The 21,125-nt window shown below is 38.8% G+C and overlaps 1 protein-coding gene across 1 annotated transcript; it reads right to left on the bottom strand.

Moving 5' to 3' along the window:
- Nucleotides 1-2,011: 2,011 nt before the first annotated feature.
- On the bottom strand, nt 2,012-7,035 carry LOC104117389 (transcription factor MYBS3). The gene is made up of 3 exons (XM_009628442.4): nt 6,565-7,035; nt 3,129-3,337; nt 2,012-2,815 (listed from the first exon to the last, which is right to left on the bottom strand). Exons 1-3 carry the CDS (start codon nt 6,908-6,910, stop codon nt 2,243-2,245), a joined length of 1,128 nt encoding a protein of 375 aa, XP_009626737.1. The 5' UTR covers nt 6,911-7,035; the 3' UTR covers nt 2,012-2,242.
- Between the last annotated feature and the right edge of the window lie 14,090 nt (nt 7,036-21,125).

The following is a 21,125-nucleotide window of genomic DNA, read 5'->3' as shown; positions in this document are numbered from 1 at the left end:
AATGTTTAGAAATCGAGGTAAAGCATTAAGGCTTTTTGATGAGTCAACAAAGCTTAAAGGTTTTTTAATGATTTGCTAAGTCTGGCAGGATATGACCAGATAGTGTGTCTATAGGATTACACGTTTAGAAATCACCTATGTGAGTGTGAAGTGTAAGCCGCTTCAAGGGGAATGAAAGTAAAGGCCCATTCTCTAAGCACTCATGAAACCAGGCGGTGTTCATGGCTGAAACGAACACAACCGTGAGAACCATAGATGGTTAAGGATTGATTGTGTGACTTATGTTGTCTAGGTATACAACAAAGCTCGACGGTTCAAAGATATCAAATCTACCGATTGACCGAGTATATCCGATATAAGTTCACTACGGAAAGTTCAAAGGGAAACCTACTTATCCAGATGCAATTAATTCTTGCATGTAAAACACACACGCGTCCGTGCATTCCTTTATTTTATAGCCATTCCCCATTCATGTGGGGGATTGTTGGGATTTTAAGCTTGTGTAGCTTAAAGAAGGTGAATGAGAAATGGAGGGAAAAAAATATTTGAGTTTCCCTTGAAAAAGGGACATTGTCCCATATCGGAGAAAGAAAAGGTTTTTGATGGGTATATATATAATTGCTCTTCTTCTAGCTCTTAAAGAGTTAAGAAAAAGGCAAGCCTCGCGCCGTCGTCGCTCGCTCGCTCGGCTCGGCTTCGGCTTCGGATTTGGTCAACGATTGATTGATTAATCTTTTTGGACAAAATTTCTTTCAATTATTTAATTAATTAATTAAATAATTAACGAAAAATTCAATCCGGAACACCCCTTTTCTAACAGCCATGGCTGTTTCTGAAAGGTTGCAAACCTTTTCAGAAACAATGCCAGCAACTTTATAAATAGAGTTTGAATCCTAGAATCTTTCCTTACGAAATTTTCTGAGCTTCTTCTTCTTCTTCTGCACAATATTTATTTTCCAGTGTGTTTTACGACCATTGAGTGGTTCGCAGTTCATCAGAGTTTTGGTACCAATACACTGGTGAGTTAAATAGTTCTATCCTGGGAGGATATATTCCAACATCTCGGGTACTTGAGGGGAATAATTTCCTTAAGGACACACTGTGTATTCAGTGGGCTCGATTTATTCCTATACTGTTTTTTTTTGTTTTTCAGAATCTATTTCGTTAAACAAGTATTACTAACTTTCTATTTTGTTTTTTTAGAAAGTTTAATTATTTATTACAGCAATTCAGAATAATAACAGGAGGTGTGTATTTTGGATTTCCTTTCCATAGTGTACTTTTCCTTAAAGACCTTCGTATAAAGCGCTCTTTACCAAAAGAACCTTTGACTATTGAAGGTGTTTCAATAATCTCACATCCCTCGTCCGGGTCAGTCTTGAAACAATTCATTACACCGTCTGCATGAAGTAAAAGAAAAGCCTATGAGGTGTAGACAAGACATGTTGAGACACTCCTCCCTCTACTCCTATCTCGGCACTTACACTGTTGCGCGCTAGCATGATAGCTTTTTCCCTTACTAGTGAAGTCCAAGAATGGTGCATTAGGTCCGGTAGCTCGTAGAGGGAATTAGATTCAGACCTTTCTACAATCTAAAGATATAGATTCTCAGTTTCTAATTGATGTGACGCGTAAAATATAATACTAAAAGCAATCATAATCAAAATATTGGAGCAAACTTCAAATGTAAGCATAGTACTACTACAAGATTAAGATGCATGGATAATGCGCTGAAGAACATAACATCATTGTATAGCATCACAGTCTCACTCTGCGTTTCCATTTATTTTTCTATTGAACAAAGTTATAGCAGTAATTTAAAGAATCATGGGTTTATGAATATTCTATTAGCATAACATAAAGTAACATTTTACACAAAGGATTTTGCCATACTATACATGCAAAACATAAGATGTCCAATTCTATAACCATAGTTAGCCAAATTGGAGATGCACCATGCCAAAGATATACTTATCCGTCGCCCCTCGCACTTAACAGGATCAGTGGCCTCTTCTTATTTCTCTTTTCTTGAGAAAATAAAATCCATTATAAAGAAGCTAACAATTTACATCAAACTCCACAGTATTAGGTTTGTTAGAACCCTACTTCTATACAAGGGTAAAGAATGAACTCCAGCTTAATTCACCTACTGACTGCTCCCAGAGATTAACTAACCTATGTTACATAGATGAGCAGGAGGAAAACACATAGTTACACCCTTAAAAGAAATAAAAGTAAAAGTTTAAACTGCTTGAATTGGAGCAGTTTCACCCTTGGTAATCTCTGAGCTTTTGACTGGTGTGCTCGCATGGAACGCTGACTGCCTTGATGGTTCTGCTGTTAGCTTAAGGGAAAGTGGTGAAGGCTCAATATGGCCAGAACCAGCGTCCGCTAAAGTGAGCTGGGACATTCCCACTAGTTCATCTACATTCACGGGTTCTTTGGGGACGGTTGGAATTGGCTTGAGGATCTGATGATGAGATGGTTCTGCTCCTCTATCTTCAGGCACAGGAACTGCATTTGATGGCCAGAAGGAATATGGAACTGGAATGTAAGCTGGGAAGAATGCTGGATATACTGAAGGAATCTCGTTGGTTGAGGTATTTGGTTTCGTTTCTTCAACAGGTTCAGTTGGAGTTGTTTCCATGGATTCAAAATCTGACTTGAGAGAAAGATCTAAGGAAGGGAGTGAATCTGCAAAATCAGTTTCTATTGCTTTTGTTGCAGAAGGTGCTAAGTGTTCCTTATCACTTTCTACTGCTCTAGGTGGGAGCATAAATTGTTCTTCTGGAAGTGGATGGGAAGCATCAGTCCCCTGTTTAACATAACAAAATAGAGAACATAAAAGAAGATCAAACAGAAGTTAGAAGAAAGGACTTTTCAGTAAAGCCTGAGATAACAAAGCATAACATCGTAATCAGGAAGCTCAAGTTTCACATTCTTTGAGATAGGAATAATGCTTTTTTCAAATGTCATAAAATGTGATGGATGACCAAGTAACTAAGAGCAGACATGCTGCAACCACATGTCAGCTCACTTGTTGTGCCTGTGCATCTTGGGGTGGGGCATGCCTATAGGGTCACAATATGATCATTATACAAAGCTTAAGCTTGAGAAGCAAGACAAACCGTATCCGCAACAATGTCAAAAAGGCTGGATCTTCTCTTTCTCCGAGTAGCATTACTCTGCCGAATAAAATACTTCTGGGCATGGCTAGCTACCTGGGTGGGGGTCCTTGATGTCACGAAGTTTCGAGATATACCCCGCCAATCTCCTTTACCCAATTTCTGTAAACCAAGCAGGAAAAGCCGGTGCTCTTCCTCTGTCCATGGAACACCTACAAACACATTGAAGGAGCAAAGTTCACAACCAGCTTTCCTCTGTGCAGCTAAGTGATAAATTTGCCACACAAAGTTGGAGTTAATAATAAAACTCCATAAACAAATCATCCCAACTAACAAAAACAAGATCCAAAAAGTTAGAGAAAAGCCCAATTTATAACGTAAGTAAAAAAAAAGGAACTTTCTACTCCTGAAAGCTATTGTTTAAGAAGACATGCCATCAATTCTCAACCATCTCTGCACAACTCTTAAGAAATTGAAGATTGAATTTTAGACACAGATTTAACTTTCTTCTCACTGCATCAAATCAAGAAGGTAAATGGCATCATTAGTTAAAAGGCCACATGCTATATCCAATCATTGCATTGGAGAGTGAGTTGAAGATGGATATTTGACAGATTGATGAGAAAATAATTGCAAGAGCACATCAGTTCTTTTAGCAGCCACAGTCAAAAAAAATAATGCAGCTATCATGGTACTGTTTAGACAGCATACAAAAAGACAATTGGATCAATGGCTTGCTATAAAATTTATTTCTAAAGAACAACAACATAGCTACTATAAGCGCCACCAGTGGGAGAACATTCTGGGGTCTACCATGCTGTTCAAGTTGATACTCTAGTTTTACCAACTTGGCAATCCATCGTTCTCACATGCATTACAGTAAGAGGACTAATGTCTTGATTAAGGTCAAGATAATATGGACCAGCTCTTCAGTTCTCTTTTTCAGTAGTTAAACATCAGAATAGGGAAAGCTAGCAAATTATATAACACATAAATCGCAACGAGTACATTTGCATCAAGTGAAAAAGATAGGTGCCCTTTCAATCAAATGCAATAACCACTCAAGAAGAAATGTATCAATAACTGCTTTCGACATCCACTTTTTTCTTGTTAACTGTTGTCCAATACCGAAACTGATGAATTTCCTGCAGTATCAAGTACTATAGACAAATTCACAATTTTTGCTCAATTCCATCCCTACCGCTCCAAACATCTTCCATCTGAAGACCATCACATTCATTAATATCTGCAGCAGGAGGCAGTAAATCCTCATTTCCATACATTTTCTATCATCAAATTTGAGTCATCAAGAAGGAAAAAGATAGCCAAACATGACATAATCGATTTAGTTAAGCTCCCCTAGAAGAGTCATTGACTGAGAGGCGGCATCCACCCTCATGGCTAACTAGCAGATAATTGATGTTTGGAGTGTGATAAAGGTATGAAATCATTCAATATATTGCGAAGCATGAAATAGAGATAGAGGACAACTAAAAGGTGGAGTAAAGATTTGCATAGAAGGCATGCCTTAAAAGAAGGAGAAAGCAAAAGAAAGGTTCTAGAGGAATTGCAATCAGACTTCCAAGAAGGCAGCTGGTCTTTACTCTTTGGGGCAACGTTATTAGAACTTTTGATTTTGATTTAATTGGTCTACATGTTGAGATGATGAATATGACCTCAGAAATTCTCTTTCATAAGTTGACAAAAATCAACTTCGTCAAGACACCAGTGAATATCTAAGTATAGGCATATAAGTCACCTACAACTTGACAGAAACAGAGAACAAATTTTAAATGAAGAGGTAAAGGTTGCTCAGTTCTCAAAATACATAATCACATAGATGTGCAAAAGTGAGAAGACAGAAATTAAAGAGAATATGCCAGACATTACCAAATAGTTCCCCAGAAACATTTTTCTTTTTCAAAAAAGGAGAAAAAAAAAGAAAGAGATCTTCCAGTAAATCACTTATTCTGAACTTTGAAAGTAATTGGATTACCAAGTGTGAGTATCTAGCCGACTACTCAACTTTGACACTGACTGCAAAAGAAACGGAATGCAAGTATACATATACTAAAAGTGCTCCCTTATTCACTCTCCTTGAGCCGAGGGTCTATCGGAAATAACCTCTCTACCCTCAAAGGTAGGGGTAAGGTCTGCGTACACACTACCCTCCCCAAACCCCACTCGTGGGTTTATACTGGGTTTGTTGTTGTTGTTGTTGCACCCTTATTCACTCATAGAAAATTCAACCACCAAAAACATGCAACAAACCCACGTTGACCTAAAAAGATTTCATCTCCTTAAGCTTAGGAACCCCAAAACCATTAAGAGTATCCCTCATTGGCTAACGGAGTGGGTTGCCGTTTCCTTATATAGCCTTCGGTAATCCTCACCTTATGAGCTAAATTTTGGGATTAAGTTAGGCCCAAGGTCCATTTTTCTTTAGATGGTATCAGAGCCATTACACCCATCCTTATTCTTGGTTTACCCAACGGTGGGACCTCATGTTATATTGTCCACAATCTGGAGATTCAATCTTAGGAGTGTGCCGGGGTGTTAGTGTGTCCCGCATCCGTTGAGGAAATGAGTTGTTCTCTTAAATAGTCTAAGGACAATCCTCACTTCATGAATTAGCTTTTAAGGTTGAGTAGGCCCAAGATCTATTTTCTTTACAAAAATTGAATTAAATTATTCTTTTATCAAGCATAAAAGAAACAACAAAAATACGAAGCTGACACAAAACACATAACATAACACGTTTGATTGTCTGAATCTTAAATGCTGTGCAGTACTCAAAGAATTCATTATAGTCACATATCATGCACTATGTAGACCTAATCATCCTTCCTATCCAATTCAACTACAGATGATGAGTCAAATAACTTCAAATGCAAGGGGCGATGCGTATAATAGCACACGAGCAAAATCAACAAACATAAAACTCAAACCATTCTAATTTTTCTGCCAAAAAAAAAAGGAGGATACACTAAGGAAAGAGGGGAAAATATGAAAAGTGACTAATTCTCTCTCATGCTAGTAGGTAAACCTAGTCATCCTGCCTATCCAACTCAATTACCAGATGATAAGTCAAATAGGTTCAAAATGCAAAGAGGGCAAAAACGTAAAATTGTAAATCACCTAATCAATTAAAGCCTCAATCACAAACGTAAAATTGTATCCATACTCCTCTATTCAGGCCTGTGCCTAGATTGGTTAGTCCCAAAAAACAAAAATCAATTAATCTTTAAAAATTCCTCATAATTGGACTAATTTTACTCTTGCTGCAACATTCTTTCTGTTTTATCATGTCGAGACTAGCTATATTTGGGAAATAAACAAAATCAAGAACAGTAAATAAACTTCAAATATCAATTTCTTGGACCCTTTTCGTTTCAATAATCAATAAAAAAAAGAGAAAAAAACGAAAAAAAGATCAAACCTTTTTTCCTTTCAAGTCGTCGATTAGCAGAAATAGAGGCATGCGTATTGGGATCATCAGAGAGGTAACCATCAGGCAAATGAGGAACATCAGAAGAAGGGGAACCTGGCGGATTAGGCGAAGAAGAAGAATGATAAGAGTGAAGAGAAGATAAATTTCCCATGCTAGCACTTTTCTTCATGATCGACCCATCTGTAAGCCGTACACCAAATAGCCTTACACCTCCACTTGCTCCGCCGCTGCCGGAGGAACCACCGACACCGCCGGTGGTGGCGCCACCCCTGGTGGTGGGACAAGTCCGGGAATTGTGGCCATTGTTGTTGCAATGGGAACACCGCCGAGTCATGGTAAATTGACTCGGCGATTGGAGGTTTGGATAAGATTTTTTTTTTCTTTTTTCGATAATTATGATTAGGAGTTTAGTTTGAACTTTGAAGGAGAAAGGTTTATAAATGGTGGTGGTGGTGGATAAGAATATGCGAATAATAAGGTGGTGAGAGATAAAAGAGGTAAAGAAAGACTTCAAGTTTGTGGATGGGAGTGTAGAAGAAAAAGGAGGCTTTCTTATTTTTCCTTTGACTTTTTTGGTTTTTGTTTTTAGCAAATTAAGATTCACCACTGCTAATTAGGCGTACAAATGCATATTTAAAAAATGACTAAATTAAGCGAATCATACCGTATTGAATCGATTTTTAGATTTTTTTAAATAAAATCATAAGTTTTTATATAAATTTACAATCGTATCAATAATTAGGGTATGTTTTTTATTTTATAAAAATAAACCGAAAAAATACCGAACCGTACCGAATAAATTTACATATGAAAAATATATTTATATATTAAGTTAAAAATAATAAAGTACTAAATTTTTTCTTGGGTCATGGAATTATGAAAATTGTTACAAGTCAATAAGTAATTAAGATCAAAATCCTAATTCCCAAACCTGTTATGCTACTCCTAGTGAAACTAAATTATTTTCAGCATATTCACTAGCAAGACACAAAGTATACTAACGATTATGAGTAGCAAACTACAATGTATTGAATATGTTTCCTTTTGTATGATTTAGATTTATCTTTTTGAGTATTTAATCTTCTATAGACTTTATTTTTGAGTCCAGGCTTGGTTAATATCTTTCTATTTGTGTGATTTATCTTTTCTTTGTCTTTGCGTAATTTCTTTTACGCAGCGGTAGAGTAGTTGATGGATCTATGCTCTAGCCATGTCACGACCCAAAATCCAACTAGTCGTGATGGCACCTAACCCAACCCGCTAGGTAAGCCAACTTTCAACTATCCAATTCCAATAATTATTATTAAAGCAATTTAAGTAAATAAAGATCTTAATCTTATACATTCTCCAAGAACTGATAGTACAAATCATGAGCTTCTAATAATAGAATTTACAAAGCTGATATGAAGTAAATACATCTTCTGTTTGAAAAGTACATAAACATAGTTTTTATAATCTAAGGCTACCATGAACAAGAGGCAGCTACCATAAGAACGTAGGTGCATCTTCAAATCCGGCAACCATCGAGCACAACAACAACAACAACCAATATGTACACGCAATGTGCAGAAGTGTAGTATCAGTACAACCGACTCCATGTACTGAGTAAGTAACAAACCTAACTTGGGGTTGAAAGTAGTGACGAGCTTTTACCAAGGTCGGGTCCAAAACCAATAGTCCACCACAGTCCATAACAACGTAAAGCAAATAATACAAGAAGTAACTCAAAAATAAAAATGCTCAGCTAAATCATGGTTTCTAAAAATAGTTCTTCCTTTCAAGTACATCAGTGAAAAAAACCAAATCGTTTACCGAAGTTGCCAAAAATATGAATAAGTGTGAAAACAATAATTTTCCGAAAATCCTTTCAAAAATAGATGAGTTGTTTCATTCTCTTTCCAGATAATCCGTGTAAAACAAATGCATCACTATGCCCATCTGTCAACATGTGAGAGAAATCATGAATGATGTGATACTGTACATCATGAGGAAAATACATCTCCATGCTTGTATGTCATGTGTGCATGTCAATGCGATGCAACTCAATAATAAAATCATATGCATACTTTCAGAGTATTATTTCACTCATTCCTCCCAGTCACTCAGTCCTCACAGTCACTCAATCCTCCTAATCGCTCGGCACTCACACTCAGTAGGTATATGCGCTCACTGGGGGTGTTCAGACTCCGGGGGTGGGGGTGGGGTGGGGCTCCTTCAGCCCAAGCGCTATAATCTGCACGGACAACTCACATGCTGCACGGACAACTCACGTGCTATAATAATATCTGGATCCGCACGGATAACTCACATGCTGCACGGATAACTCACGTGCTATAATAATATATGGATCCGCACGGACAACTCATGTGTTATAATAAAGCCTATAAGGCTGCTGCAGGCGGGAAACCCCGATCCACAAAATAATCCTCACAATCAGGCCCTCGGCCTCACTCAGTCATCAATCTCTCCAGTCTCTCTCTCATGGGCTCACAATGTCATGAAAATAACCCAAAAATGATGATATGATGTATCAATAAATAATAACAGAGACTGAGATATGATATGTAATGACATGAAGATGATCGAGTATAAATTTTCAATTTTAAACAAATAATTCACAGCAATATGACCTCTGTGGGTCCCAATAATACTGGCACAAAGCCTCAACATGATTTTTAATATGATTCTCGGCTCAATTTTTTAGCACATAAAACTATATAGAAAATGCCAAAATTATTTGACTACAAAATTTCATGGAAATAATTATGTCACAATTTCCATGGTGCACGCCCACACGCCCGTCACCTAGCATGTGCGTCACCTTCCAACAATTCACATAATACATATATTCAGTGTTCATACCCTCAGCTCCAAGATTAGAAGAGTTACTTACCTCAAACAAGACGAATCCAATATCGAGCAAGCTAAACAATACTTCAGAAATTCCATTCTGCGCGTATCAACTTCCGAACGGTTCGAATCTACCACAATTTAATTTGATTCAGTCCACAAAATTATAGAAATTAATTCCATATCAAAATACTAATATTCTCCACAAAAATCTGAAATTACATCCCAAAAATCACCCGTGGGGCCTATGTCTCGGAATCCGACGAAACTCACAAAATATGATAACTCATCGAATTACAAGTTCAACCATACTAATTTCACTCAATTTCGACTCCAAATCGATGTTTAAAACTCAAAAATTCGTATTATGAACTTTAGGCCAACACCCCTAATTTCCTCTTTAAATTCATCAATCAATTGCTACAAATGAAGATAGATTCATAGAATATAATCACAAGGGAGTCAAGAACACTTATCCCAAGTTGTGTGAAAATATTCCTCTCCAAAGTCGCCCAAACCGAGCTCCAAAATCCGAAAATGGTGAAAAATCACGAACCCTCGAATTTAAAGGGTTCTGCCCAGCACTTTCGCAGATGTGGACAAAAGGTCGCACCTGCGACCCTCACTTCTGCGAGAATAACATTGCCTAGCAACACCCGCACCTGCAGATACCAAATTCCGCTTCTGCGATGAGTTTTGCACCTACGTTTCCAAATCTCGTAACTGCGCGTACGCAGGTGCGCTACAAAATTCGCTTCTGCGGTCTTCCTCACCCTGCCTCTTTTCGCTTCTGCGACTCAACTAACGCTTCTGTGACCATCGCACCTGCGCAAACCAGTCGCAGGTGCGGTCATACCAAAACCAACAGAACACAACAGTGCAAAATGAGGGAAAAATAGTCTCAAATCAATCTGAAACACGCTCGAGCTCCTCGGGGCCCCGTCCAAACATACCAACAACTCCCATAACATAATACAGACCTGCTCGAGGCCTCAAAACACACATAACAACATCGAAACGACGAATCACACCTCAATTCAAAATCAATAAACTTTGAAACTTCAACTTCCACAACCGATGCCGAAACCTATCAAATCACGTTCGATTGACCTCAAATTTTGCATACAAGTCACACTTGACATTACGAACCTACTCCAACTTCCGGAATCAAAATTTGACCTCGATATCAAAAAGTCCACTCCCGGTCAAACTTTTTCAAATTTCAACTTTCGCCATTTCGAGCCAAATTCAACCACGGACCTCCAAAACACAATTCGGACGCGCTCCTAAGTCCAAAATTACCCAACAGAGCTAACGGAACCATCAAAATTCCAATACGAGGTCAAATGCTAACAAGTCGAACTTGATCAACTCTTCCAATTTTAAGCTTCAACAATGAAATTCTTTCTTCCAATTCGATTCCGAATAACCTGAAAGTCAAACCCGATGATTCACACAAGTCAAAATACATCATACGGAGCTACTCATGCCTTTAAACAACCGAGAGAAGTGTAAATTCTCAAAACGACCGGTCAGGTCGTAATATCCTCCTCCACTTAAACATACGTTCGTCCTCGAACGTGCCAAGAATTATTCCAAAGCCATCAAATCTCCATGTAACCTTACCATGCATATACCCGGGGGTGATCTCACGTCACCCTATCCAATATATGCCCGACAACACAGCATAACTATAGTTTCTTAATTCAATCTAGCCCATAAACCTTAAAATCCAATTTCCAACATCCGGAATTTCTATAAGATTAGAATCTTGCATCTACACACTGTATAAGTCTGAACAAGCTGTAACAAGCCTTCACCATAACCCAAGATGTAATCACATATGTACCACATAACTCAAATACTCATAGCGATAATTTCAAATTACAACAGCTGCTCAAAATAACCCAATACCGGTAATAAACCTCATATCAAACAAAACCTCATTCTAAAACCTTCGTACACTACCGATGATAAAAGAAACACGCAAAATTCATAACCATTCATCAGATCAACCAGTCATGGGATTTCCTCTCATTCGACAAGAACTATAGCAAACTCTAAGCCGACTTTCGATATTATCCTTCCAAACATGCTGTAATCAATTCCGATAGTATCCATTCTAGGTCTAATGATCTCATCTCATCCAACACGACCACTCTAGTGACATGTCACATCAATACAATATGATGCCATAACTCGTGCAATCCGTGCACCAATTAGCAACCTTCCAAATATACTCAAATCAAAGAAAACTGATTTAGACGGGAGAACTGTCCCGCAAGCCCAACAAGTACCACCACAACGCAATGCTAAGAACCTATCACACACCGTAGAACCAAAAGACACGAATCTAACACAAGGGATCATATCTCAACATAACTCCGCATCAATACGTGACCCCGTCCAAACACTGGTCCATATGAAATACCTCAGCTACCATGCTCAAACTCAATAACCACGCGAAATTCGACATCAAGTACCCAAGGTGCATTACCGTAACCCCGAAGAGCAAATAGTATAATACCACAATCCGGAAAGAACATAGCCAACGCGCAAACAATCACACAATACTCAAATACTCATCTCGCTCAAATCCCGCTATAAAGCCCAAATAGAACCACATCGTGTGTGCATATAACCGATGAATCGGACCCCTCGTAGCATGGAAGAGTAACTCACAGATCATTTCAGAACACGAATAAGCTCAACAATAACCGAATGGCACATCCCTCAATAATAGCAGTACGGAGCCACCAATCCGACTCGACGTGGAATACCCATCATAGTTGGTCCTACCAATGGGCTCCCAAATCACTCTGGGCACCCACACATGGATAAATAACCCTCCGAAAGTCCACAATGACTGAATCATAACACATACTATCCTCTAGCAAGCTTCGGCCATGACTTCACAGTCCACAACCATGAAAATAACCTACTCTTGAGAATTCCCAGTCTCCAAATCCATAGAACACACTAATTCCAACTCCACCGCCAGAATGTATAACACATCTCTCATACACGATCATCCCACGAGAAATACTTCTAAAATTCTTCCGTGCCACATGGCAAAATTTAAATATCAGCATTCGATCAACCAAGAGAGTGTCGTAATACCAATGAAGTGCCCATTAATCAAAACACATTGCCCCTTCTGAAATGTATACTCTCATCAGGCTGTACTGATTAGTAATATCATTTGTCTAGTCATCTGAAAACGTCCATGTTGCCTATGAATTTATGTCCTTCCCTTCAAAACTGAACAGTGACCTTGCACAAGCAAATCTCAATCCCACGCAATACACCGCGTCTACCATGCCATCTTGCGAAGAGTATAAGAATCTTATAATCAACTCTGAGTCACAAGCAGAATATATACCCGATCAGTCAGAAACCTTCCATTTGATCTCGTCCCGAGGAGAATTCTAATACGCAACATATTCCTCACGCCGGTAGGAAATATACTCCTCGAACCGTGGTAAAAACCATTGAGAACTCTTTGAAACCTATTTGCACATAACCAAGCTATTAGAACCGAATCTCTCTAACTCAACCCAGCCACGCTGGTCGCCAAAACTCAAGAGCATTGCCATGAAACACCCGTGGAGACTAGCCACATCATAAGTACCCAAAGAACCGATTATATCCATTACTGTGCCAACTCAACCTACTACCAAGCTGTCCTATTTCTCCAAGTCCTTTCCAAATTGGCTTCAAATTGATACTTCTCCTTGCTGGAACACCATGATCCTTAGCCAAAATTCACCACATAAGAGACCCTAGTATAAAACCACAATGCCCTAAGGCTCATAAGCCGCTGACTCCTCTCTTAAGCACCCCAAAGCACCACAGCCGCGACACCCACTCTGAAAGACCTTATGTAAATCTAAAATATTCCCCCTTTCCTTTCTTATACTGAAATATAGAGTCCCTAATCATACAGAATTTCCGCAAGTCCAGTCGCCATTAAATGCAAATCTCAGATTTTATCCATACACAAGTCCGGAGAAATTCTCAATTGCTATATATAAACCTCGAACCTATTGGAACTTTCTTGAGAGTCTCCCTCTTTATTCAAATCCAAATTACACCGCCCAAATGGGTCAAGAGACACGTGCCCCATTAGCACAACAACACTCAAAGAATTAACTCTACTTTAATACCACCGATCAATTTCATACTCTGTGGGCACTACATCATTCACAAATAACAACTCACTCATCCCATGATTTTCATATACTCATAAAGCGCAATATAACCCGTATCCAGAAATTTCTCTACTCGAGTCATTCTCGAACTCCACCTCTGCAAGTCATCACTGATTCCCAAGTAAACCTCAGACCAAAACAAAAATTTGACACATAGCCATGAATTAAATTGTCAATAGCAGACTCTCCCACTTGGCTCAAAGCCATAAATCAAAACATTCGATAACTCACAATACCCATACTCTATTACTGCCATGATGCTGCAGTCAGTTCAATGAAAATTCTTCTCAAGCTCATGTAACACCAACCATAAAATACCTCGATCATCCTCTAAGCTCGCATTTATTCTCTTGACAGTTAAGTCAACTTTTTCAACCAGATTCAAATTCAAATCTCAACACATATAACTCGCTGGTAGAAAAGAAACTCTCCAATCAACATTATAAAGAACACACATATATAGATTACTCTGCATGAGATAACCCACCTGCTTAGCCTCAAATTGGCATCTTGTTATACCCTTTCGCAACCACAATTACTATGAAATCACTTAATCTTTCTGAGTCCAAACTCATTAACCAGACACAAGAATTTAATTTTTCCCAAAATTTAACAACGTGAAAGATCTTTCAAAATATTCACACCCGAGACTGTACGTCACATCAAAACAAACATCAAGCACCCAATGGCCTTCCTTTACATTTCAAGGAAACACTTCTCGCCACATTCACATCGTCTTAACACATCCTGCAGTTACATCATTCTCATCACAAAGCCATTTCACCGCTCATCGAGCCACAAATTCCACTCGTAGGAATATTATCGGATATATGCGTCCAAATGTACAAGTTACAACTGAAGCTACCGAGCCTAAGCTACGGTCCAAACCTGGCCTCAAGTCCTCCAGACTGACCTATCAAAAAAACACAGAATACACATCTCATACCTCGTTCATAGAATCATAAGCTAGCGATGCACAACTGATACTGAGCGCTCATGTGCGCATACGAATACGTGGAAGGAATTCAAAGAATTATATTTCAAGCTGAATCAATTCCGCACGATAAGGAAAGAAAGATGGGAAGTATATATCCTAAATGCCCTGTAGCCTCTCGAAGATAAGTATGGACATCATCATACCGATCCACAGGACTTTACTAGACACTTGCTCATGACTCGTAGAACCTATGAACCTAGAGCTCTGATACCACCTTGTAATGACCCCAAATCCAACTAGTCGTGAGGGAACCTAACCCAACCCGCTAGGTAAGTCAACTTTTAACTATACAATTCCAATAACTATTATTAAAGCAATTTAAGTAAATAAAGATCTTAATCTTATACATTCCCCAAGAACTGGTAGTACAAATCATGAGCTTCTAAGAATAGAATTTACAAAGCTGATATGAAGTAAATACATCTTCTGTTTGAAAAGTACATAAACAGAATTTTTATAATCTAAGGCTACCATGAACAAGAGGCAGCTACCATAAGAACTCATGTACATCTTCAAATCCGGCAACGATAGAGCACAATCACTTAGTCCTCCCAATCGCTCAACACTCGCACTCGGCACTCGACACTCGCACTCAGTAGGTACCTGCGCTCACTGGGAGTCAAAAATACTTACCCCAAGTTGTGTGGAAACATTTCTCTCCAAAGTCACCCAAACCGAGCTCCAAAATTCGAAAATGGTAAAAAATCACGAACCCTCGAATTTAAAGGGTTCTGCCCGCCACTTTCGCAGATGCGGACAAGAGGTCGCACTTGCGACCCTCGCTTATGCGGAAAACAACTCGCTTCTGCGAGAATAACATTGCCCAGCAACACCCGCACCTGCGGATACCAAATTCCGCTTCTGTGATGCGTTTCGTACATGCGCTTCCAAATCTCGCATCTGCGCGCACGCAGGTGCGCTAAAAAATCCGCTTTTGTGGTCTTCCTCACCCTGCCTCTTTTCGCTTCTGCGACTCAACTAACGCTTCTGCGACCATCGCACCTGTGCAAACCAGCCGCAGGTGCGGTCATACCAGAACCAGCAGAACACAGCAGTGCAAATGAAGGAAAAATAGTCTTAAACTAATCCGTAACACGCCCGAGCTCCTCGGGGCCCAGTCCAAACATACGAACAAGTCCCATAACATAATACGGACCTACTCGAGGCCTCAAAACACACATAACAACATCGAAATGAAAAATCACACCTCAATTCGAAATCAATGAACTTCGAAACTTCAACTTCCACAACCGATGGCGAAACCTATAAAATCACGTCTAATTAACCTCAAATTGTGCACATAAGTCACACTTGACATTACGGACCTGCTCCAACTTTCGAAATCGAAATTCGACTTCGATATCAAAAAGTCCACTCCTGGTCAAACTTTTCCAAATTTTAACTTTCGACATTTCGAGCCAAATTCAACCACGGACCTCCAAATCACAATCCGGACGCGCTCCTAAGTCCAAAATCACCCAACAGAGCTAACGAAACCATCAAAATTTCAATCCGAGGTCAAATGCTAACAAGTCAAACTTGGTCAACTCTCCCAATTTAAAGCTTCAATAATGAAATTCTTTCTTCTTATTCGATTCCGAATAACCTGAAAGTTAAACCCGATGATTCACACAAGTTAAAATACATCATACGGAGTTACTCATGCCCTCAAACAACCGAGCGAAGTGTAAATGCTCAAAACGACCGGTCGGGTCAATACATGCCATCTTTTATGTTTTCATAATTCATCACCATTTAAACAGTAAAATTGTCTAGACAATTTTGCTAAGTCCTATAAAAGTATGTACGTTATTGCATTCTATTTTTACTAGTGACTTTTACATGACATCTAAAAGAATGCCGAAAATTAACTGAACCGTACCGATACCGAAGAGAAACCGACATGATTGGGACAGTTTCAAAAAGTTTAATTTTGGTTATACATAATAGAAACCAAAAAATTGGTATAGTATAAATTTTATAAAATAAACGGCCGAACCGAACCATTGACACCACTAGTGCTAATGTGCTGTGCATTGAATTTTGGATTCACTTTAGAGAGTGTGGTACTACGATTGACTTTTTGGGTATGTTTGGTATGATGGAAAATATTTTTCCATTTTTTACTGTTTGGTTGTACAAAATAATTTGGATTTTTTTACTAGATATCACATTTTCCTGAAATTGAAGAAAAATGACATCGCTAGAAAAAGTTAGGAAAATATTTTCCAAAAACTCCACCTACCCTCACATCTAAACCCCAACCCCCTCCCCCTTCTCTCCCCTACCCCACCGCTCCAAAAAGGATTTTTTTTTCAGATTTTATTTTTTTTCTTTTCTGTCACCACCCACCCTGCTAACCTCCCCCCTTCGAATTTTTTTTAATTTATTTTTGTATTTTTAATTTTCTGTAATTTTTTTCTACAACACCCCCTCACCCCACCCCTTTTTTATTTTTCAGTTTACATGTTCGAAATTTTATGAGTTCCAAAGTTATGAGTTCGGAGGTTTATGTGTTTGGAAGTTTGCGGGTTTAAAAATTATAGAGTTTACTCGTTCGAACGTTCGCAGGTTTGAAAGTTTAGCGGTTCAGAAATTTATGAATTTTGTGGGTTCGGAAGGTTGTTGGTTCGAAAGTTTATGGTTTCGTGTTTGTTGTATCTAATTATATATGAATACTATTGAGAAGTTATTTTCTTTAATTTGCGTACCAAATATCGAAAAATAAGTAAGATTACTAGTACTTGTTTTTCAAGACAACATTTTCTTGAAAATATTTTCCACGGAAATATTTTTCTTTATACCAAACACACCCTTTATTTTTACTTAGAATTTAGAGGTATTGAGTTGCAGCACCATTTAAACTTGGGAATGAAAAATCTTTTAATAAAATACATTTTAATGGACCCTTACCTATTGTGAACTAGTAGGCAAATACCAATTAAACCAAAAAAAAAAAATTGGATCTAATTATGGGTTTTCACGTATTTATTATTATAGTCCGTCGGGACGTATCCAAATGTATCTATTGAGAAATTTAAATTTACTCAAATTAATGGATAGATATAGAATGGTGATACAAAAAATATGAATCTAATTACTGACCTTTATATTCACTTTATAGTCATACGAACTTATTATTGTTGGGATTAAAAATTGGTGAATGGGAAATGGAGGGAAAAACGTGGAGGGAAAGTGAACTCCCTTTTGCTTTGAAAAGAGCAAAGTGTCCCTCATTGGTGGTGGAAAGAAAAGTGAATGTGCTTATATTGAAAAAGCACTTCTCTTGGTGTTAAATGGGTTGGAAAGAAAGTAAGCCTCGCGCCGTCATCATCGCTCGGCTCGGCTTCGGAAGCTTCGGCTTCAGACAAAATTTCTTTCAATTATTTAATTAATTAATCTAATTAATTAACGAAAATTCAACCTGTGAAATAACCCAGGACCCGCGACCCGGTCTGTTTTTTTTTTCTGTACAAAATCTTCAGTGTGTTTTACAGCCTTCGAATGGTTCGCTGTTTCATCGGCGTTTTTGGTACCAACACTCCAGTGAGTTAAATCGTTCTATCCTGGAGGATTGATGTTTGGCATATTTCGATATGTGTTAATGTTACTTTGCCCATGCTTTAACCACTTTTTGATGTTATTTAATCTTTAAAACACCCAACATGGTGTAATTATTGGTTTGATGACTAATTAAGTTATGTGTGACGATTTAAGGTGTTCGGAGTGCAAAATATGAAGAAAAGGTGGTTTAGCTAGAGGAAGAAGGGTTGGATGCGTCGCATCCAACCTAGGAAAACATCATCATGCATGCAACCTTAGCAGTGAAGTTGGGCCATCGCGTCTGCCATCGCGTGCGAAACTGGGAAGTAGAAGTGAAGTTGGATGCGTCGCGTCCACCATCGCATGCAAGCTGAGAAATAGAGGACAAGGTGGATGCGTCGCATCCACCTTCGCAGGCAAAAATTGAAATGGAGGACAAGGTGGATGCGTCGCATCCACCTTAGCATCAATCCCTGAAGCCGAATTGGACTAGGAATAGGAGAGCTTTGGCCCACGACTTTTGTACGCAATATATAAGCTAAAAATGCCTCTTTTAGGTTATCTAACATATTGGGAAGGGGGAAAAAGCCAGAAAAAAGCTGTGGAGGCCAGAATTCATCAAGTTCCATCTTTCTCCCACCAAACTGAGTAATTTTTATGTTTCTTTGTATGATTTGTTGTTTGGCTACCATGTCTATGTGGAGCTAAACTTCACGTTCTAGGGTTGTGGTTCTTTCATGACTATTGTTATTCGGATATTGATTTTGACTTCTTGATTTATCATATTAGTTTATTTATTCAATCTTGCACTTAATTATTTAATTGCTTGATCACCAATTGAATATTATCTACGAATCTAGAATTGAACTCGAAAGTGGGAATTCTATATTGCATATAGGATTGAGTAGGGCAAGTTCTTGAACTCGGGCATCGGGGAACGGATTCGTGGTTAGGATAGACATATACCTAATTGCCTTGCTTGGTTGATTTACAGGAATTATAAATGCGTTCTTGTTGATTCTAACTCCATAGACATATAGGCGTTAGGTTAGCTTGAATAGGCGAGTAAGAACTCGATAGATTCTTATGAGCAATATTAACCCTGTCAACCAATAAGCTAGATAAATTAGTCGGTCAATTCAATTGAAGAATACAATAGGATTGTTAGATAGCCCATAACCCTAGATCGTTTGTCTTACATTGATATCATTAAAATCTGCTCTTTATCTGTTCAAAGTTTATTATTTATATTTTTCTTATTTAATTAGTTAGAATAAAATATTTTTAGATTTAATTCTTGTTTAGATAATTAAGATAGGCTAAGTTAGTTAATAGTTAATCATAAGTCCTCGTGGGTTCGACATCCGACTTTGAGTCACTTTATTACTTGACGACCGCGTATACTTGCGTGAGTGTGTTTGGTCGCAACAAGTTTTTGGCGCCGTTGCCGGGGACTTAGAAATTAGCTACGTGACTAAGTTAAGCTTTTATTAGATATTTGTTTTCAAGTTTTAATTTTCAGTTTGCCTGGTTTGTGTCAACGCAGGGTTTACTCTCGAATGCAGAGGAGTAGAAGTGCAAACAACCTCATTCCTCTTGATCCAGAAATCGAACGAACATTACATAGAGTGAGAAGGGAACACGAAGCTAGAACGAGAATAGAAAGAGATTTGGACATCGCAATCCAACCACAGCCAATAGATATGGCAGGCAATGAAGAGCGTCTGGTAATCGAAGCCGCAAGGCCCAATCTTGCGAATATGACTCAGGCTATTGTGAAGCCTGATATCACTGGGCATTTTGAACTCAAACAGTACATGGTACAGCTGATTCAGTCCACAGGACAATATGTGGGTCTATCTCATGAGGACCCGCAGAGGCATATTCAGAACTTCTTGGAAATCACGGACACTTACAATTATCCGAACGTCTCCAAGGACTATGTCAGGCTGACACTATTCCCTTTTTCACTGTTGGGGGAAGCTAAAGAATGGTTGCAAAAGGAGCCCGCGAACTCTATCCACACTTGGGATGATCTAGCAAGGAAATTCCTGATCAAGTTTTTCCCAACTAAGAAGACAAAGTCGTTGAGGAGCCAAATTCTTGGGTTCCAACAACGGGATGGCGAGACACTTCGTCAAGCTTGGGAAAGATACAAGAAACTACTCAGAGACTGCCCGCATCATTGTCAAACTGATGAGGTATTGGGTCACACTTTTGTTGATGGGTTAGATGAAGCATCAAAGATGAATCTTGACTCAGCTTGTGGGGGTAGTTGCATGGCAAGACCGTATAGTGAAATACAACTCCTGCTAAATAATTTCACTGCTAATGACCATAATTGGCAAGGAGAGGGGGATTCACGAAGGGTAATTAAACAGAAGGCCGCCGGTTTGATTGAGCTTGATGACTTTTCCGCCATGAGAGCCGATATAGCAAAATTGGCAAATCAGATGAATAGAATGACAACACAACAAATGCAACATGTACAGCAGATGTCTATTTGTTGCGAACTATGCGGAGACAGTCATATGATTGACATGTGCCCCACGAATCCTGAATCTATATACTATGTGGGACAACAAAACAGAGGTCCTATGAATCAACATGCGCAATATGGGAACACTTACAACCCAAACTGGAGGAATCATCCTAACTTCTCATGGGGCGGAAGTCAACAGAATCAGTATAGGCCTCAAGGGAATTTTACTCAACCTCAGAAGCCACCCCAACAAATGGAAGAAAGTACAAATGACTTGCTGAAAAAGTTGTTACTAGACAATCAACAGCTCAGGACCGATTTCAGAAATCTTGAGAGGCAAATGGGGCAGTTAGCAGCAAACCAAAATACTAGACCTACAGGCTCACTTCCCAGTGATACAGAGAAGAACCCTCAAATTAATGCAGTTACACTTAGAAACGGGAGGGAACTAGAGGAAGCGCCAAGG

The sequence above is a fragment of the Nicotiana tomentosiformis genome, chromosome 12, assembly GCF_000390325.3.
Source record: "Nicotiana tomentosiformis chromosome 12, ASM39032v3, whole genome shotgun sequence".
NCBI lineage: Eukaryota > Viridiplantae > Streptophyta > Magnoliopsida > Solanales > Solanaceae > Nicotiana > Nicotiana tomentosiformis.
This window is presented reverse-complemented; position numbering and strand designations above follow the sequence as displayed.

Coding starts and splice junctions, on each gene's coding strand:
- LOC104117389 (XM_009628442.4), bottom strand. CDS start 6,910: ATGACTCGGCGGTGTTCCCATTGCAACAACAATGGCCACAATTCCCGG. Junction 3,338..6,564: donor ACGACTTGAAAGGAAAAAAG/GTTTGATCTTTT, acceptor ATGTGTTTGTAG/GTGTTCCATGGACAGAGGAA. Junction 2,816..3,128: donor TTGACATTGTTGCGGATACG/GTTTGTCTTGCT, acceptor TATGTTAAACAG/GGGACTGATGCTTCCCATCC.